The sequence below is a fragment of the Cavia porcellus genome, unplaced genomic scaffold, assembly GCF_034190915.1.
Source record: "Cavia porcellus strain 051 isolate PalLab524CR breed Dunkin Hartley unplaced genomic scaffold, mCavPor4.1 scaffold_29, whole genome shotgun sequence".
Taxonomy (NCBI): domain Eukaryota; kingdom Metazoa; phylum Chordata; class Mammalia; order Rodentia; family Caviidae; genus Cavia; species Cavia porcellus.
This window is the reverse complement of record NW_026947512.1, coordinates 3,015,060-3,029,350: the sequence shown is the minus strand read 5'-3', so window position 1 is coordinate 3,029,350 and position 14,291 is coordinate 3,015,060. Positions and strand designations below refer to the sequence as shown.

The window sequence follows — 14,291 nt, the reverse complement described above, 5'->3', positions numbered from 1 at the left end:
CTCGTCAAACGCTGTAAAATCCATTAAAATGATCTCACAAAAGCACTTGTCCAAATTGGTAAGGTCTGGTCTTCTTATTATTCTCAATTGTAAGGTGGGAACAGAACAGTTGGTTTCACCTTATGTTACAGGGCCCATGGACATCTGCCAGTGTTATTTTCCCAGTGCTCCTTTCCTAGAAGACAATGCCCCTCTCTCTGTCTGTGTAGTGTCCCTTAGGGTGCCCGGGACCCAAGACAGAGCCATGACAGTGCTGTGCTGGGACTGGCATTGCTGATATGGAAAGCCATATAGAGATCGACTTGACCCTCTCCTCCTTGGTGCTTTAAAAATCTTGCTTAAAATTAGTTTCTTTCCCCAGTGCACTCAAATCCTCAATAATTCTCACCATTTATCCATATAATCAGTGCATTGCTGCTGAGAGCTATTATGTGCCTGGCACTGTGCCAGGCTCTGGGACTCAGAGATGAACAAACACAGCCTCTGCCCCCACAGTGTTTGGGGGCTGCACAGCACTGCTCACCACCTAAGATCCTGCTCCACACATGCCAGGCTTCCACGGTGCCCTAGGACAAGAGGTCTATGGGCTTTCGGGCTTGGCTCCTCAGCACAAGTGAAAGCAGTGCTTCCCAGGACTCTTGGAAAGGAAAAGCCCCCGTCTGTAGTGTCCTCTAAAACCAGTAAGAACCACGGAAGCCCTCTCGCCACCCACACTCACCCACACGCTTTCCATGGCCTTATCAATCTTGGAATGCCTGGGCTCGGACTTCATGCTTGTCGCCAAAGCTAACTGTTCTTCAGCCTTTTTCCATTCCTCCTTCTTGGCGTACATGAAAGCGATGTTATACAACACCTGCGAAGGCAGAGGCCACAGCTAACATTCGAGGCTACTCCAAATCTAAGTACCAGCGAAAGCTTTACAGGTACACGTAGGGAACGCGGCCTGGTAACATCTTTGCCTTCCCCAGCTCTCCTGGGACTATGTTAAATGCCAGATGATCAGTCTTGCTGTTGAGTTAGGTCAAGCGAATCATGGTGTTAAGAAAGTACCATAGAAGGTATAAATTCAACATCATGTGTGCTTTTCCAACAACCTAGTAGGTCAGAAGGGAACAAAAACTGCTGTGTTGGTTTAGAATGGAGAAGAATGACTTGTACAAGTCCCCTTGAAGAGGCAGAATCGAGAACAGATTTAGGTATGTGCACTCCCAGTGCAGCCCCTGCCACGGAAGTTGGGCTAAACCTTTGGAAAGCTGCAGGGTGGAAGAGCGTTCCAGATACATTGCTGGGTAGCACCCAAGAACCTGGCTTGAGCCACATGAGTTAAGCAGACTGTAACATAGCAAAGTGTGTGAGAAAATCCAAGGACAAAATTCAATGAAGCTGGACACAGACTAAGCATGGATTTCATGAAGCACTTTGCCTGGGGAAGGAGGGAATGGCAAATTCAGTGATCTTCATAATTTTGCAGATCTTTAACTGCATGTAGAATCATGAGTGTTTATTATCATGCTTCACACCTTACACACGAATCAAATAATCTTTTAGCTGTGTTAGCAAGATTTTTAAAAACTTATTTCACTAAAATAAAGGAGGAAGATAAGGATATTACACAGATGAAGGGGCATGGCTTTTGAGACTAGGCACTATCGTACTTTCTCTTGGTTTTCTACTCTGTGGGAAGCTGGCGGCATTGCCGAAGTGCCAAGACTCAGGTGGCCCTAGTGAGGAGTTCATGTGCAAAGAGCTGAGGCCTCCTGCCAGGAGATACTAACTTGCCAAACATGGGTGGGTGACAGAGTTTGTGTTTCCATGGAGTTAATGGCCAGGGCTAGGTGGTGAGGACCAAGCCCAAGCCCAGAAGTGACGACCTACACTCCCCTCGAGGCCCATTTTCAGCATCCCTGAACTGATGCCTGCTGTGTCCTGATGGCTTATGATGGCTTGATATTGGCTGGGGAGCGAGAATTGAACCCAAGGCCTCATGTATGCTGTGAACACACTCTACCACTAAGCTATATCTCTAGTCTTTTGCATTTTCTTACTTTGAGTTTCACTAAGCTGCCCAAAGTTCGTCTCAAACTAGCAGTCAGTCTCCCAAATAACTGGAATTACAGGCATATGCCACAATATACAACTCTATTTAGAATGTTTTGACTCTACAATGCTGCAAAAACAGTACTTCAGTTTTTTAGTTTTGATCTTTTTCCAGGTTAGCAGTTTGCACCATGATGTTCTCTTGCAATGTGGGCAAAGCCATCAAATTGAGCGAGGACAGACAACCAGCGATCCATAGCCATACTGTGTTGCTAGCGGTGAGGGTCAGTCAGATGCATTAAATATATTTTCAATTTAGGATTTATTTAGTTTTTTGTCCTTTTGAGACAGGGTCTCGCTATGCAATTCAGGCTGGCCTAAAGCTCACTTTGTAGTCCAGCTGGTCTCGAACTTGCCTCAGCTTCTGAAGTCCTGGGATCATAGGAATGTACCACCCCACCCAGTTTGTTCTTGTTTTTTTGAGGCAGGGTCTCATTATGTATTTCGGGCTGATCTTAAACTCGATATGTAGCCCAGGCTGGCCTTGAACTTGGAGTGATCCTCCTGAGTTCTGGGGTTACAGGCATGTGTCTCCACGCCCTGCCTAATTTAGGATATTTTAAGTTCAATATGGGTTTATCAAGGCAACCTGTAGTCACAAGCAGAGAAGCAGCTGTACATGTTTGGCTGCCTATCTCAGCCGTGTGTGTGCAAGAACTCAAGGTGGTTCCAGACTTCCTATTTGGTGCTCAGTCACCTTCTCATGAGAGTTTTTCCCACAACAAGATTTTATGACTTGGTAACTAGAGAAAATTTGAGACTCCTCAACAAGAGGTGTGTCTTCTGAGAGACCATGATCACACCATGGTGAGAAGAGAGGAACAAGGTTAAAGGTAGAGGAAGGACTGTGGGTCCCCATGGCTTAGAGGGCCTTAGACCCTGAAAGTGAAGCTCCACTTGCAAAGCAACCCACTGAGCCAGTATTTCTTGTCTCATCTGGTTGGTTCAACCCAAGCAACGTGGAGGATGTTCCTCTCCCGAAGTTCTGTTTCGATGTCACTGTGGCATGATCTTTTTTCAAGACCCACTTGGGCTCCTGACCCTTAAATTTGTGTAAGTGGAGGCAGTTTTGGTCATCACAACCAGGAGAGGGGTGCTACTGGCATCTAGTGGGTAGAGGCCAGCGATGCTGTCAAAGATCCCCACAGAATACAGGACAAATCCTACAATTAAGAATGTCCGGTCCCACCTATCAGTGGGGCCAGGGCTCAGAAACCCCCACAGTCAATTCCTAATGCAAAACCTCCTCTGCTCAGACTGTGAGAAGTGGAGTAAACTGCAGGCTTGCTGCAGGGCTGGGATGGGACTACATGTCCCCAGGGGCCCTGGGCAGCTGTGGATCTATCTTTAGCCTGAGCAACCCTGGGAATACTTCTTTTGCCTGAGAAACTAAAGCAAAGGAACTTTTTTCAGCAGTTCTTCTAAATAAAGATCCATGACATTCACAAGGATTTTAGTTTTTGAAAGCTGCTGATGTGGAAGCTGGGGAGGGGAAGGAGGATTGTTTGGGGCAAGTCCATGATCCGATAAGGCAAAGCCAGTCACATTCCTTTCTGGTAATACAGAAAAGAAATTTTCCTTCTATGGAAGCGATTACCTAAATTTGTGCACTGAACTGTTCTTTGAGTGAGAGGTAAAAGATTTATGCCAAATTATCTTTCCTTTGTCTTTGGGTATCAACTTACTGGGCTGAGAACCATTGCAATTATTGTTTTGCATTTTTATTTAGGATGAAACATATTTTTTCCTGGTTTGTTTTGAGAACCATTACTGTTAAAGAGTATGACCTGCCACCTGGGGATAGCAAGGTTACAGCGCATACTGCAGTGACAGTGAGCCTGGGATTTTGCACTTGTCAGTATGATGCCAAGCCAACCTGAATTGCTAAGTGAAACACACAAATTAGTAGGAATAATTTTACAGGCAACGTATTTGTGTCATTTCCCACAGGAGAGCCCAGTTGGCTCATTTTGCATGGCCTTTTTAGTCTGTTGTTAAGTCACACCAACTAACGACTCTATGATGATCCTATAGGCATTGGAGTCTTGCTTTGTGGAACTGGAGGTAAACACTAGGCAAGCAATCCACCACTGAATTATACCACCAATCCACCTGAATCTTCTGAGGGAAAATCTGACCTCAAGGCACAAGAGGCAAGGTGACTTTTGCAAGCACCTAGAAGTGTCAGCAAACCAAAATCTGCTCCTGCCAGGGCTGACCCCGTCTCTTACCTCACAAGCAAACAGCTTGAACTGTAGGCCCAGGATCTTGTAGTCTATCAGTTGGTTCCCTCGAAGCTGAGTCAAGGCCTCTTTAAGGTCTTTAATGGCTAAGTCGTATCTGCAGGACACAGGAAGAGAATGAACCAGTCCAGGATGTGGAGGAATAGAGCAGAATAAAAGTGTCTCTGCTTCTCTCTTCCTCATCCATCTCACTGGGAGAAAGAGCGTTTTCAATTTCTTGTGACCTGTTCTAGTTTCTCATCAACTCTAAAACCAAGGGCTCCATGGATCCTATGTGAACCTCCCCCATGAGGCTATGTGTCACAGCCTGGCCCCCTGCTAGACCTCAGTCTGAGATAGTTACAGGGATTTTCTTCTCTATGGACAGAACACAAATTCCACTTTTCTGGCAACCTAGTTCGTCTCCTTCAAATATAGCCTGCATTCTCTTTTGAGGACTCTGAGCAGAACCACACCTGCTTACCTTGTGTCCCTTCAGGGTCTTCAAGCTGATTCAGAAAACTGCTGGCTCCTTATCCTCCCACACCCTGCTCCTTTTAAGGGTCAGATGAGCCTGGCTCAACAAGTGTTAGGACTGCTGTCCTTGGAATCAAGGTAGAGAATGGGAGCTGGACACATCAATGAGGTTCAAGGGGTACAAGGAGGACCTAGCTTCACACTGCTGAGAGCAGTGACCAAGGCTGTGGCCCAACTCCCACCTCCAGCTGTGCTGAGAGGAGGCATCCATTGCTGGGCTACAGAGTGAGGAACAGTGAAAACAAGCTACTCAACCTATTACTCTACTCAGCTTCTGGCTTGGCTGCTTGGCTGTGACTCCTACCTGGACACAACTAAATGAAAAACCCTGAGGCCACTATCTGATCTCTCTAGGGCTTCTGGAGGTAAGCTTGGAATTTGGACACAGGTTGGCAGGGATCCTCAGGAGAAGTTGTTGTGCAACAAGGCACCCTAAGTCAGGAACCAGGGACCAGAGACCTGGAACCACAAACCAGAGACCACATCTAGCAGGTCTGCCACTAGCTAGGAGGTTCCAGCAAGTTGTTGCTGTAGCCTCAAGTCCTGGTCCATACGTGGGAGCATACAGTATTCAAGGAGCATGTTATACTCAGAGCATATAATGTAAGGAACTTGTTACTATGTAGTCCCGATTCAGTTTCTACAGTCAAAATAGACTGAGCTTGAGTGTTGGCTCTGCCACATACATCTGCTTGCTTCCCTTACATCTGGGCAAATTACTTCACTTCCCCTTAAGTCTGCTTCTTTATTTTTAGAATAAGAGAATGGTAAAAACGGTACATGTCTATAGTACATGCCTGCTGTGAGAACTAAATGTGATCGTGCACTCAGGTGCTCAGGGAGTGTGTAGCCTACACAGTAGTTCCTTTATATTTCAACTTTTCTAATTAAACCCAAGCACCACTCATCACATGCTTATTTAAAGCTTGAGATGCCACACCTATTAGATATCTTCAGAAGGCTTAGAGCTGCCCTGAAGGGCTGGTCGCCTGAGGGCGTTCTAGGGAATGTGGCCCCCAGGTGTTTGGGGGAGAGGTTGGACTTGCTGAACCTTAAGTCTGAAGCAGCTCACATGCAGGCTGCCGCAGTGGCTACAGAAGTGATGGGAGAGGAGCGCCTGGGCAGGAAGACGGCCTGTGCTGAGAGACCTGCTCTTAACCAGGACAATGGATTGGAAGCAGGCCATTCTTTAAGAAGCAACCAGTGATTCAAGTTTCGGTCATACATCTTTCAGGTCATCCTGAGGAGGAAAAAGGCAGTTTCTAAACAAAAAGCCTAGCTAGTTGGAGGATTTCACTGAGCCAAGAAGGGGGAGCAGGTGAAAGCTGAAGTGACCTGTTCCCTGCTCTCTGATTCCTCTGAGCTCTTCCCACAGCTTGCGTGCAAGTGGGCAGGAAGTCCCAGAGAGTGTGCTTAAAGTGTACTCAGCATTAACCCACAAATGTACCTCCTCCCTGCCAAGTTGGCTAAGCAGATAGGTGATTTTGGTTACTCAAGACCCACCTGGGTTTACCTGGCCTTGCATGAGGCCAGAAAGATCTTTCTTATAATCCTCTTGCTCAGCGAGATGTGGGAGAGACTTGTGCCCCGTGCGAGGGAGAAGGCACAAAAATTATTCAGGGTTTGCTTTTGTGGTGAAAGGCCATGAGATGTCACTTTGAAGGGTGCTTTTTATAAGCACGTCTTTGAGCTCATCTGCGGGTCTCTATTGGAAGCTCCAAGTGTTGGACCCGAGGTGTACCCACAGGGCACGGTGGACAATGGGGTCGCTTTGACACACAGCATACATCTGAGCGAGGTCAGCATGCAAGTCCAAAGCAGCATTCAGCCCTGAGCGTCACAGGTGGGCACAGACTGTGCTCTTTGTTGCCCTTCACTGTTCTCTTTGGTGCCACCAGAGCCAGCCAAGCAGCCCTTTTGCCCCTGGTTCTCTGCAGGCCATCACGTGGTGACACCCTGTAGGGCGCCCTGGCTGTACAACCCCGCTTTCTCAGGCAGCAGTGCCCCGCAGAAGCCTCAGTCTGCTGTGCCATTTCACAGCTCCCCCGTTTGAAAAGGTTCATGACCATCATTTGTGTAATAGGTCTCGAGAAGGTCTCTTAGTAACCCCTAAAGTTCACGCTTGTTCCTTAGCTACCAGTGCCCCACGCAGCCTGGAATACTGCAGCTCATTTGCCTGCCCCTGGGAGACTGATCACAGCAAGAAACAAGTCCCAGCGCCCAGAGACTTCAGGAAACTGCTCAGCTCCATCCATTTCTGGTCTGTCTCGTAAACCAGCCCGGTCTGCAGGGTCTCACCATTGTTCTGTTTTCACCATCCTAGATTCCTGGTTTCAGGAAGTACTGAATCTTAAAGACAATTTAGTGCCCCCTCCCCTTCATGATGACAGGGCTGGGGAGACAGAGGTGAGACAGCTTTGCTAGGTCACTCCTGAGATGTCAACTGCCTCCTTGGAAATATGCTGTAACTTTGTTCTGTTGGAACAGCAGCAGCATAGGAGAGTGAGAGACATAGAGAAGCATCATCCGAGACATTACCACCCAGCTCAAGTCCCACTGGCCCCGGAGGGATCCTAAGCCACCCAGTGGGAAGTGACCTCTCTAAGTCCCCATGGTGGACTCATCAAAAACCAACATGTACAGCACCCGCCTCCTGCTGCCTTGCATCACAGTTACTATCTTGGTGACTTGTTTCTCCTTCAAATCTATAAGTTCCTTAAAACAGAGATGTGCACACTTCCCCTGAATTAATTACATATTACATAAGCACATACTGAGTAACTGGTATCTATTTGCTGAGATATCAGCATGGATGTGTACAGATTCCTTTCCTAAGACCCTTACAGGGTGGTAGTAAAAGAGACAACTGTAAAAAATATCTGTCATTGACTAGACAGATGTTATAAAAGGAGGCAAGAGAGGCATGGTGTGGTCGTCGGTCCCCCCCCCCCCCCCAGTTTGAGTGGTGGAAGCACAGGCAGGGAGGATGCAGGAGAGGGTGGCAGCAGCTGGACCGTGGAGGAGCAGATGAGGAGACTTGGCCTTTACCCTGTACTCATGGAAGCCATCGGAAGTTCTCAAGCTCATCACATGGAGTTTTTAAGGTTGCTTTGACTTATGAATTAAGGGTATAAGCCTGGTGGCTGGGAAATCAGTTTGGAAGTGATTGCAGTTGTACTGGTGAAAAGTGAGGGTTTTAACCAGGGGAACGCCAGCAGAGATGAAGATAAATAGGTTTAAGATGTCGTCCTGACGAGGTTTCAAGTGAGGGACATTCTGTGTGGATCCTAGGTACAAATTTAGGAGGTAGGTAGTTACAAATGGAGATTAGTACTTTGGGAGAGGGTGCCTTGCCTAGAAATGAGTCCTTAGAGTTCACATGTGGACTTCCATATCCATAGCCCCTGAAACTGTACGTGCAAGGACGTGTGTGATTGTGTCACTTCTGGGGAGGAAGCCCTTGGATCGCGCCATTTAACAAGCCCTGCTACAGTTATGCAAGAAGAAAGAGCTGAGACCAGAATGGGAGGAGCAATACTGGAACCTATGGGTTGGGCAAAATAAAAGGAGCTGGCTTGTGGTAAAGAGGAGTGCCTCATGATTTTTTATTAGGGAGCTGTTGAACTCTAAAACTAAATCTTATGGATTTGGGGGGGGCTATGAAGCAGATTAGCTGAATCTAGAGTCTCATTGCTAGATCTTTCTAGCTTATTAAAAACCAGCTTTCCAGGCTCTGGAACTTGTTTACATTTTCCTGTGGGAATTCCTTCCAGGAGCTGTCCCTCTTTTTCTATTGTCCCTCTACATTATAGGTTATTAGAGCTAATTAAAGGGCTGCCCTTACAATTTGTCTTTTGAAATTCAAAACAGGCTGTGGGATTTGTGCCTGACCTCCCCATGCATTCTGTACATCTGGAGAATACAGAAGATACAGGAGCGGGTGATGACAGAAGGATGGCGAGCAGGAGACAGGCAGTTAGGCAGAGGCAAGGTGCCGAGAGGCGTAAATACCCTGTAACCTTCCCCCACCAGTGCCAGGCACTGTCTCCTGATTGCTTCTGTGTCTACAGTTTTTCTCTGGGGGAGACTTTGCTTCTGCCCTTACTCATTCAGGTAATAGACTACATCCACGTCTATGAAGTTCTCTGAGTGCCTGTGGTTGCTCCTAGCAACAGCTGAGAACCTGGCTTTACAGGCTGTATTTCTGGCCAAAGCCTGGGATCAAAGCCTTCTGAGGCCCAGCCCCCCCCCCCCGCCTGCCCATCAGCTGCAGCCTTTCTGCACCCGTTCAGTGCACTGCCCACCTGCACCCCAACACAAGCCATGCTCAGACCAGTTTTGCTGCTTAACAGCAAAACTCTTCCTTAGCCAGATCCAAATTCTTTTTCCCCAGAATTTCCACCCACTGATGGAATAATTTCTATGCAGGGTCAGTTTGCCATTTGAAAACATTTTAAATTCTCACATAATATTTTTCTTTGTTATTTATAGATTTGTTCTTTGGATATTGGAGGGTTGGGAATTGAACTTAATTTTCATTTTTAATTTATCTTTTACTAATTAGGTCATGTTGATTGTGAACACATCAAAAGATGCAGATAGGGTGATAGAAGCAAATGGATCTATATCCCATCACCCAGAAAATAGTACCTATAAAGTTTGATCTCTGGCTTGCAGTCTTTATTTTGTGAAAGAAATGAGATTTGCTATATATACTATTTTGACATCTGTATTAATTTATTCCTTTTTTTGATAATGGGAATTGAGCTCACAACCTCACCTTGCTAGGGAGTCGCTTGTTCTGCTGATCTATAAGCTCAGCCCTAATTTATTCTTATACTGGTAATAGTTTGTATTCTCATTTCTGTGGCTGACTTATATTCATCCAGTGTACCAAACCAGGCTTTGAAAGTGTGTTTTGCTGGGATGAAGCCAGGGTTTGATGTGGCTTCCAGATAATCCTCTTCTGGGATAGCTCAGTACATCAGCACGGGGGCCACCACATGTGACTCCTCAAGAACACCGGTGGGCTCCTTGGTGACTGGATAGCAGAGCCACGGTGGTGTGCAAGGCACGCTGTGAGGGTCCTACTGCTCAGTTACAACTGGGGGCTCCTCTGCCTTCTCTCCCCAGGGCGCTCTGTCTGCCATGCTCATTTTTTTTGCCTAACTGTGCAGAAGGGCCAGTCTAGTCAGGCTTCCTTCGCAACAGAGGCTGGAAGATACTTTTCCAACACAGGCCTGGAAGCATCCAAGGCCCTCGAGTTTCTCTCAGACTTCCCCAGTGTGGGCACCACTGGACCACTTACTTCTCCATCTGGTAATAGAGCATCCCTCGTTGGAAGTAAGCCACGGCCAGGTGCTTGTCCCGGTTGATGCTTTTAGTGAAGGCCTGTGGAGAGAAGGCCATAGCCAGTGTGGAGGTGAGGGATGAGCAGAGGGTGAGTCAAGAAGGGGTTCAAGAATGATCCAGGCCTTCAGGAAACAGGAGAACAGCAAAGACCCCCTGGGTCAGAATTCCCTGGGGTGTCACCACATAGCACATGGCAGGACACCTTCCCTCTGCAAAGCTTCCCCCTTTGTAAAATGAGGATGTTACTATCTGTCTCTCAAGATGGTTGGCAGAGTCAAAATAATAAGATGGATTAAAATTCAAATAACATAAAACAAAATAATTTGCTTATAATGTAAAATAGCGCATAGTTAAAATAATGTATATATATAAAGTGTTAGTTGAGGACTTCAGCAGGACACAAAGCTGGGCAGAAGGCAGTGAGAGGGCCCCAGCAGGGGACTGCAGGAGGGATCCCTGGAGGGGGAGGGCAGAGGTGAGCAAGAGAGGGGTGTGATGACCACGGGATCCAGGATCAGGCCAAGGCAGAATCGGCAGTGCCCGCTGGCCTAGCTGGCCCCTCCTCCAGCTGGAGGCAGGCACCGCACATATGCCTGAAACTGACTTGTCACCTCTCCCCATCAGGAGGTGTAGCCAGGGCTACACCTGCAACACAGGACGACTGGTGCACAAAATGAGTCACCAAGCGTGTTGGGGGCAGTCAGTCTACCTGGCAAAGCTGGCAGAAAGTAAGAATAAAATCTTCTATGCATCCGTGTGTGAAATGTACAGCATTTTTTCCCAGTAGTGGGGATTGAACATGTTAGGCAAGTGCCCCACTACCGAGCTACATCTCTAGCCTTTTTCACTCTTTATTGTGAGACAGGGTCTTGCCAGGTTGCCCAGGGTGCCTTCTGCTCCTAATTCTCCTCCCTTAGCCTCCTAAGTAGCTGAAATTATACAGGTGTACACTACAGTGTCCACTTGTGCAGCCCTTTAACAATTGCTGTCTCATTTAATGCTCATTGTGAAGATGCTGAGAACCAGAAGTTCATGTGGCTTGCTACTACAGGCCAGGGAGCTGGTGTGAGAATTCAGCACTAGATCTTCTGCTGCCTCCAAACTCCGTGCCTCTTTCACATTACAAAAATCAATCCAAAACGTGGTTACTGAGAATGTTTGACTCTATACTAGGATATTTAAAGATAAAAAAATGCTAAGACACCCCCCACCATGTTTTGGCAGACATCAGTAATCAATCACAGTACAGTTTTGTTTTGGAAATGTCAGAACCCTTAAACAAATGGCCGCATTACTGGCCAGAAGCGTCACTCTGGGATGAAACCCACTAAGTGCCTCGCTGCAATCTCTTGGGACAGGCAAAGCTGACACACAAAATTCTTGGAAAGTCACAGAGGTCCCTACAATCAGCTGCACAGTTGGGGGGAGACAGAGATCTTATGTCCAGCAGGTGTCTGTACAGGAAAATATAATGAAGAGAGTCTTCATAATGGTGTTAAAGAATACTTGCAGGATGTTTTGAATTTAGTACATGAAGAAGAAAGGAGAACGTAACTCACAACCCTGGGGAGCTTTTACAAGTGTAGCTGTCAGGCCTCTCCCCAGAATAATTAAATCAGAACCTCTGGGGATGAGGCCCAGACAATTTTTGTGCTTTTAAAGCTCCCCAGAGGCAAGGTCTCTACAACGCAGCTGGGGCTGAGAGTAACAATTAGAGGGCACCAGCAGGCAGGCAGAGCCCCCACCGCTCACCTTCTCGGCCTCGGGCATGTTTTCTAGGATGGTGTGCACACAGCCGATGTTGAAGCAGATCCGGGAGTGGGGCTCTTGGACTGCGCTGAAGGCATGCAGGGCCCCTTTCCAGTCCTTCTTGTCAGCTGCCAGCACCCCTTCATTCCAGAGGTTGATGGCTTCAGCCAGGGACATGGCCAAGAGGAGCCCAGGCAGGGGCTGGGAGAGCTGCCACACACACAGGGTTTGGGGTGGCGCCTCCACAGCAGGATGGCCTGGCCTGGTCCTAACCTTCCTGGCCTGGGGTGCAGAAAGGGGTTCAGCCTCCCCTTTGGACAGCTCTCCGTGTTGTAAATGCCTCAGGAAATGTCTCCACCTTCCAGGAACTGACGTACAGTTACTCAGAGAAAAAGGCAGAGACTGGGTTGGGGGGTGGAGGCGCGGGGCAGGATAGAGAGGAAGTGTAGCAGACGGGCCAGTTCCCCAAAACACGGCTTCTCCGTCACGCTGCTCCCTTCTGTCTCCTGCCTGCTTCTGCAGCCAGGGCGCTGCCTGCACTGCAGTCCACACCTTTGTCAAACACAGGTGTTGGGTGACAGGACAGCGTTCCAGCCTTCAGTGAGTTTCTGGCTCACTTTCTCTTGGTCTCGAAGATGATCCACATGTGAATTTTTAACTTGAACAAAATAAACAATTCAACACATTTCTGAGGCAAGACAAGTGACCTTGGGCATCAGAGGTAACTTCGGAACATTCGAGATGTTCAGAAGGGACCGATTTCCCACAAATAAATGTCCAAAGCGATAGCCAAGTATGCTGCTGGCTTGTGACTTCTCCTGTCTTTCTGGGCCCCGGATGGATGACTGATGAGGTTACTAATGTCTGAAAAAGCAGATTAAAGATTTTTTCTCTTTTTGCCCTGGAAAAGTGAAAGCCAATAAATTCTCCCTGAGAAAAAGTGAGGATAGTGAGCCTAACCAATGTGGCTTAGAAATATTCGGACCCTTTTGGTGCCCAAAACTCACATTTATGAGGGACAACACTTAATGTTAACTCTTGTTTTGTAGCAACTGGAAGAACTCGTCACTCTCCAGGGTTTGTCAGATCAGAAGTGTAAGAATTGAAAGATGAATATGTGTCTTTGCACAGACCCTGCCCTGTGCTTGGACGCCTTTTTTTTGCCTCATGAATTCCTATTCAGCCTTCAGAGCCCACCTCTCAAGTGACATTTATGTGTCACCACTTTTGTGAAATTTAGTGCTACACACCAAGTAGTCGTGTGTGAAGACCAGCAGGACACTCTCCTTGAAAGAAGAGTGATTGTCTCCATGTTTGCAAAACTTGACTCCGTTTCTGTGTATTGCTATGTACAGAGGTAGCTAAGATTTATCTTTATCTCTCAGCTGGCTTTAAGCAATATGAATGAGTCTAGCTGAGGTGCTGACGTGCAGTCTTTACAGCAACGCAGTGGGTCAGTGATGCCCTGCGTGTAGCTCCCAAGTAGTATGTGTGAGGCAGGCCAAGTGACACCATGCTGTTGACTGACACTGAGCTTCAAGAAAGAAGCCGTGACATCTTGATGATTACACATCAAAACTGAAGCACCGACCCCAAAACATGAGATACTGCCCCAGTCTGTGATACACAGATTACACTTTCTGCATCTCTCTCTCTGCACATTGCAGAGATGATTTCAGGTCTCCTACCTACCCCAGCTCATGACACCCACGGGCTCCCCACATTTCTCATAGTCACTCATCCCTGAGCTGCTCTCCTTTTGGCAAATTAGTAAAGCATGGGTTTGGCCCTAGGTTGAAGCCTTTGTTCCAGTTAGCCTTCATTCTAGCTGGATGTAGGACACCCTAGCTGGATTTAGCCTCCCCACAACTACAAGTATGTCGTAGTGTCTTTATTCTTACCATGGATTCCACTGGAAATGGTAACTGGAATGACTTACTGGAATTTCAATAACTTTTCCCTGGGATTACAAATGTGGACTCCTCTGGACTATGGCAAGGTACAGGAGGGTTTCCTATAGCAGAGACAATATTTTCCACTTTGTACCACCTCTTCCCAAATATCTATAGCAGTTTAACTCTTCATCTGTTTAATTCTTGGACCCCTTGAAAGTTGGGAGCATATTTTCTCTAGGATTTCCAGGACCAATGCTCAATGACTGAAGAAGTGTAAAAGGCGCTAGAAATCACTGGTAAATGACACACAGGTAGCAGTGAGAACAGGGACAGATGAGAAGTCCCATCACCAAAACTTGAATAATACTTCAGTTTATTCCTAAGAGAACCACATGAAGTTATAGCTAAGCTAGACTTGATTGAAACATTCCTGGAAATT

The 14,291-nt window shown here is 47.1% G+C and overlaps 1 protein-coding gene across 1 annotated transcript in view; it reads right to left on the bottom strand.

The window, feature by feature from the left end:
* Positions 1-12,335, bottom strand: part of Ncf2 (neutrophil cytosolic factor 2) — a 30,948-nt gene extending 18,613 nt beyond the window's left edge. The window contains exons 1-4 of the mRNA XM_003474918.5: positions 11,961-12,335; positions 10,165-10,247; positions 4,329-4,437; positions 719-853 (exon numbers count right to left, since the gene is read on the bottom strand). Of these exons, the coding sequence (XP_003474966.1) occupies positions 719-853; positions 4,329-4,437; positions 10,165-10,247; positions 11,961-12,134 (501 nt within the window). The 5' untranslated portion in view covers positions 12,135-12,335. The remainder of the gene's footprint in view (positions 1-718; positions 854-4,328; positions 4,438-10,164; positions 10,248-11,960) is intronic.
* Between the last annotated feature and the right edge of the window lie 1,956 nt (positions 12,336-14,291).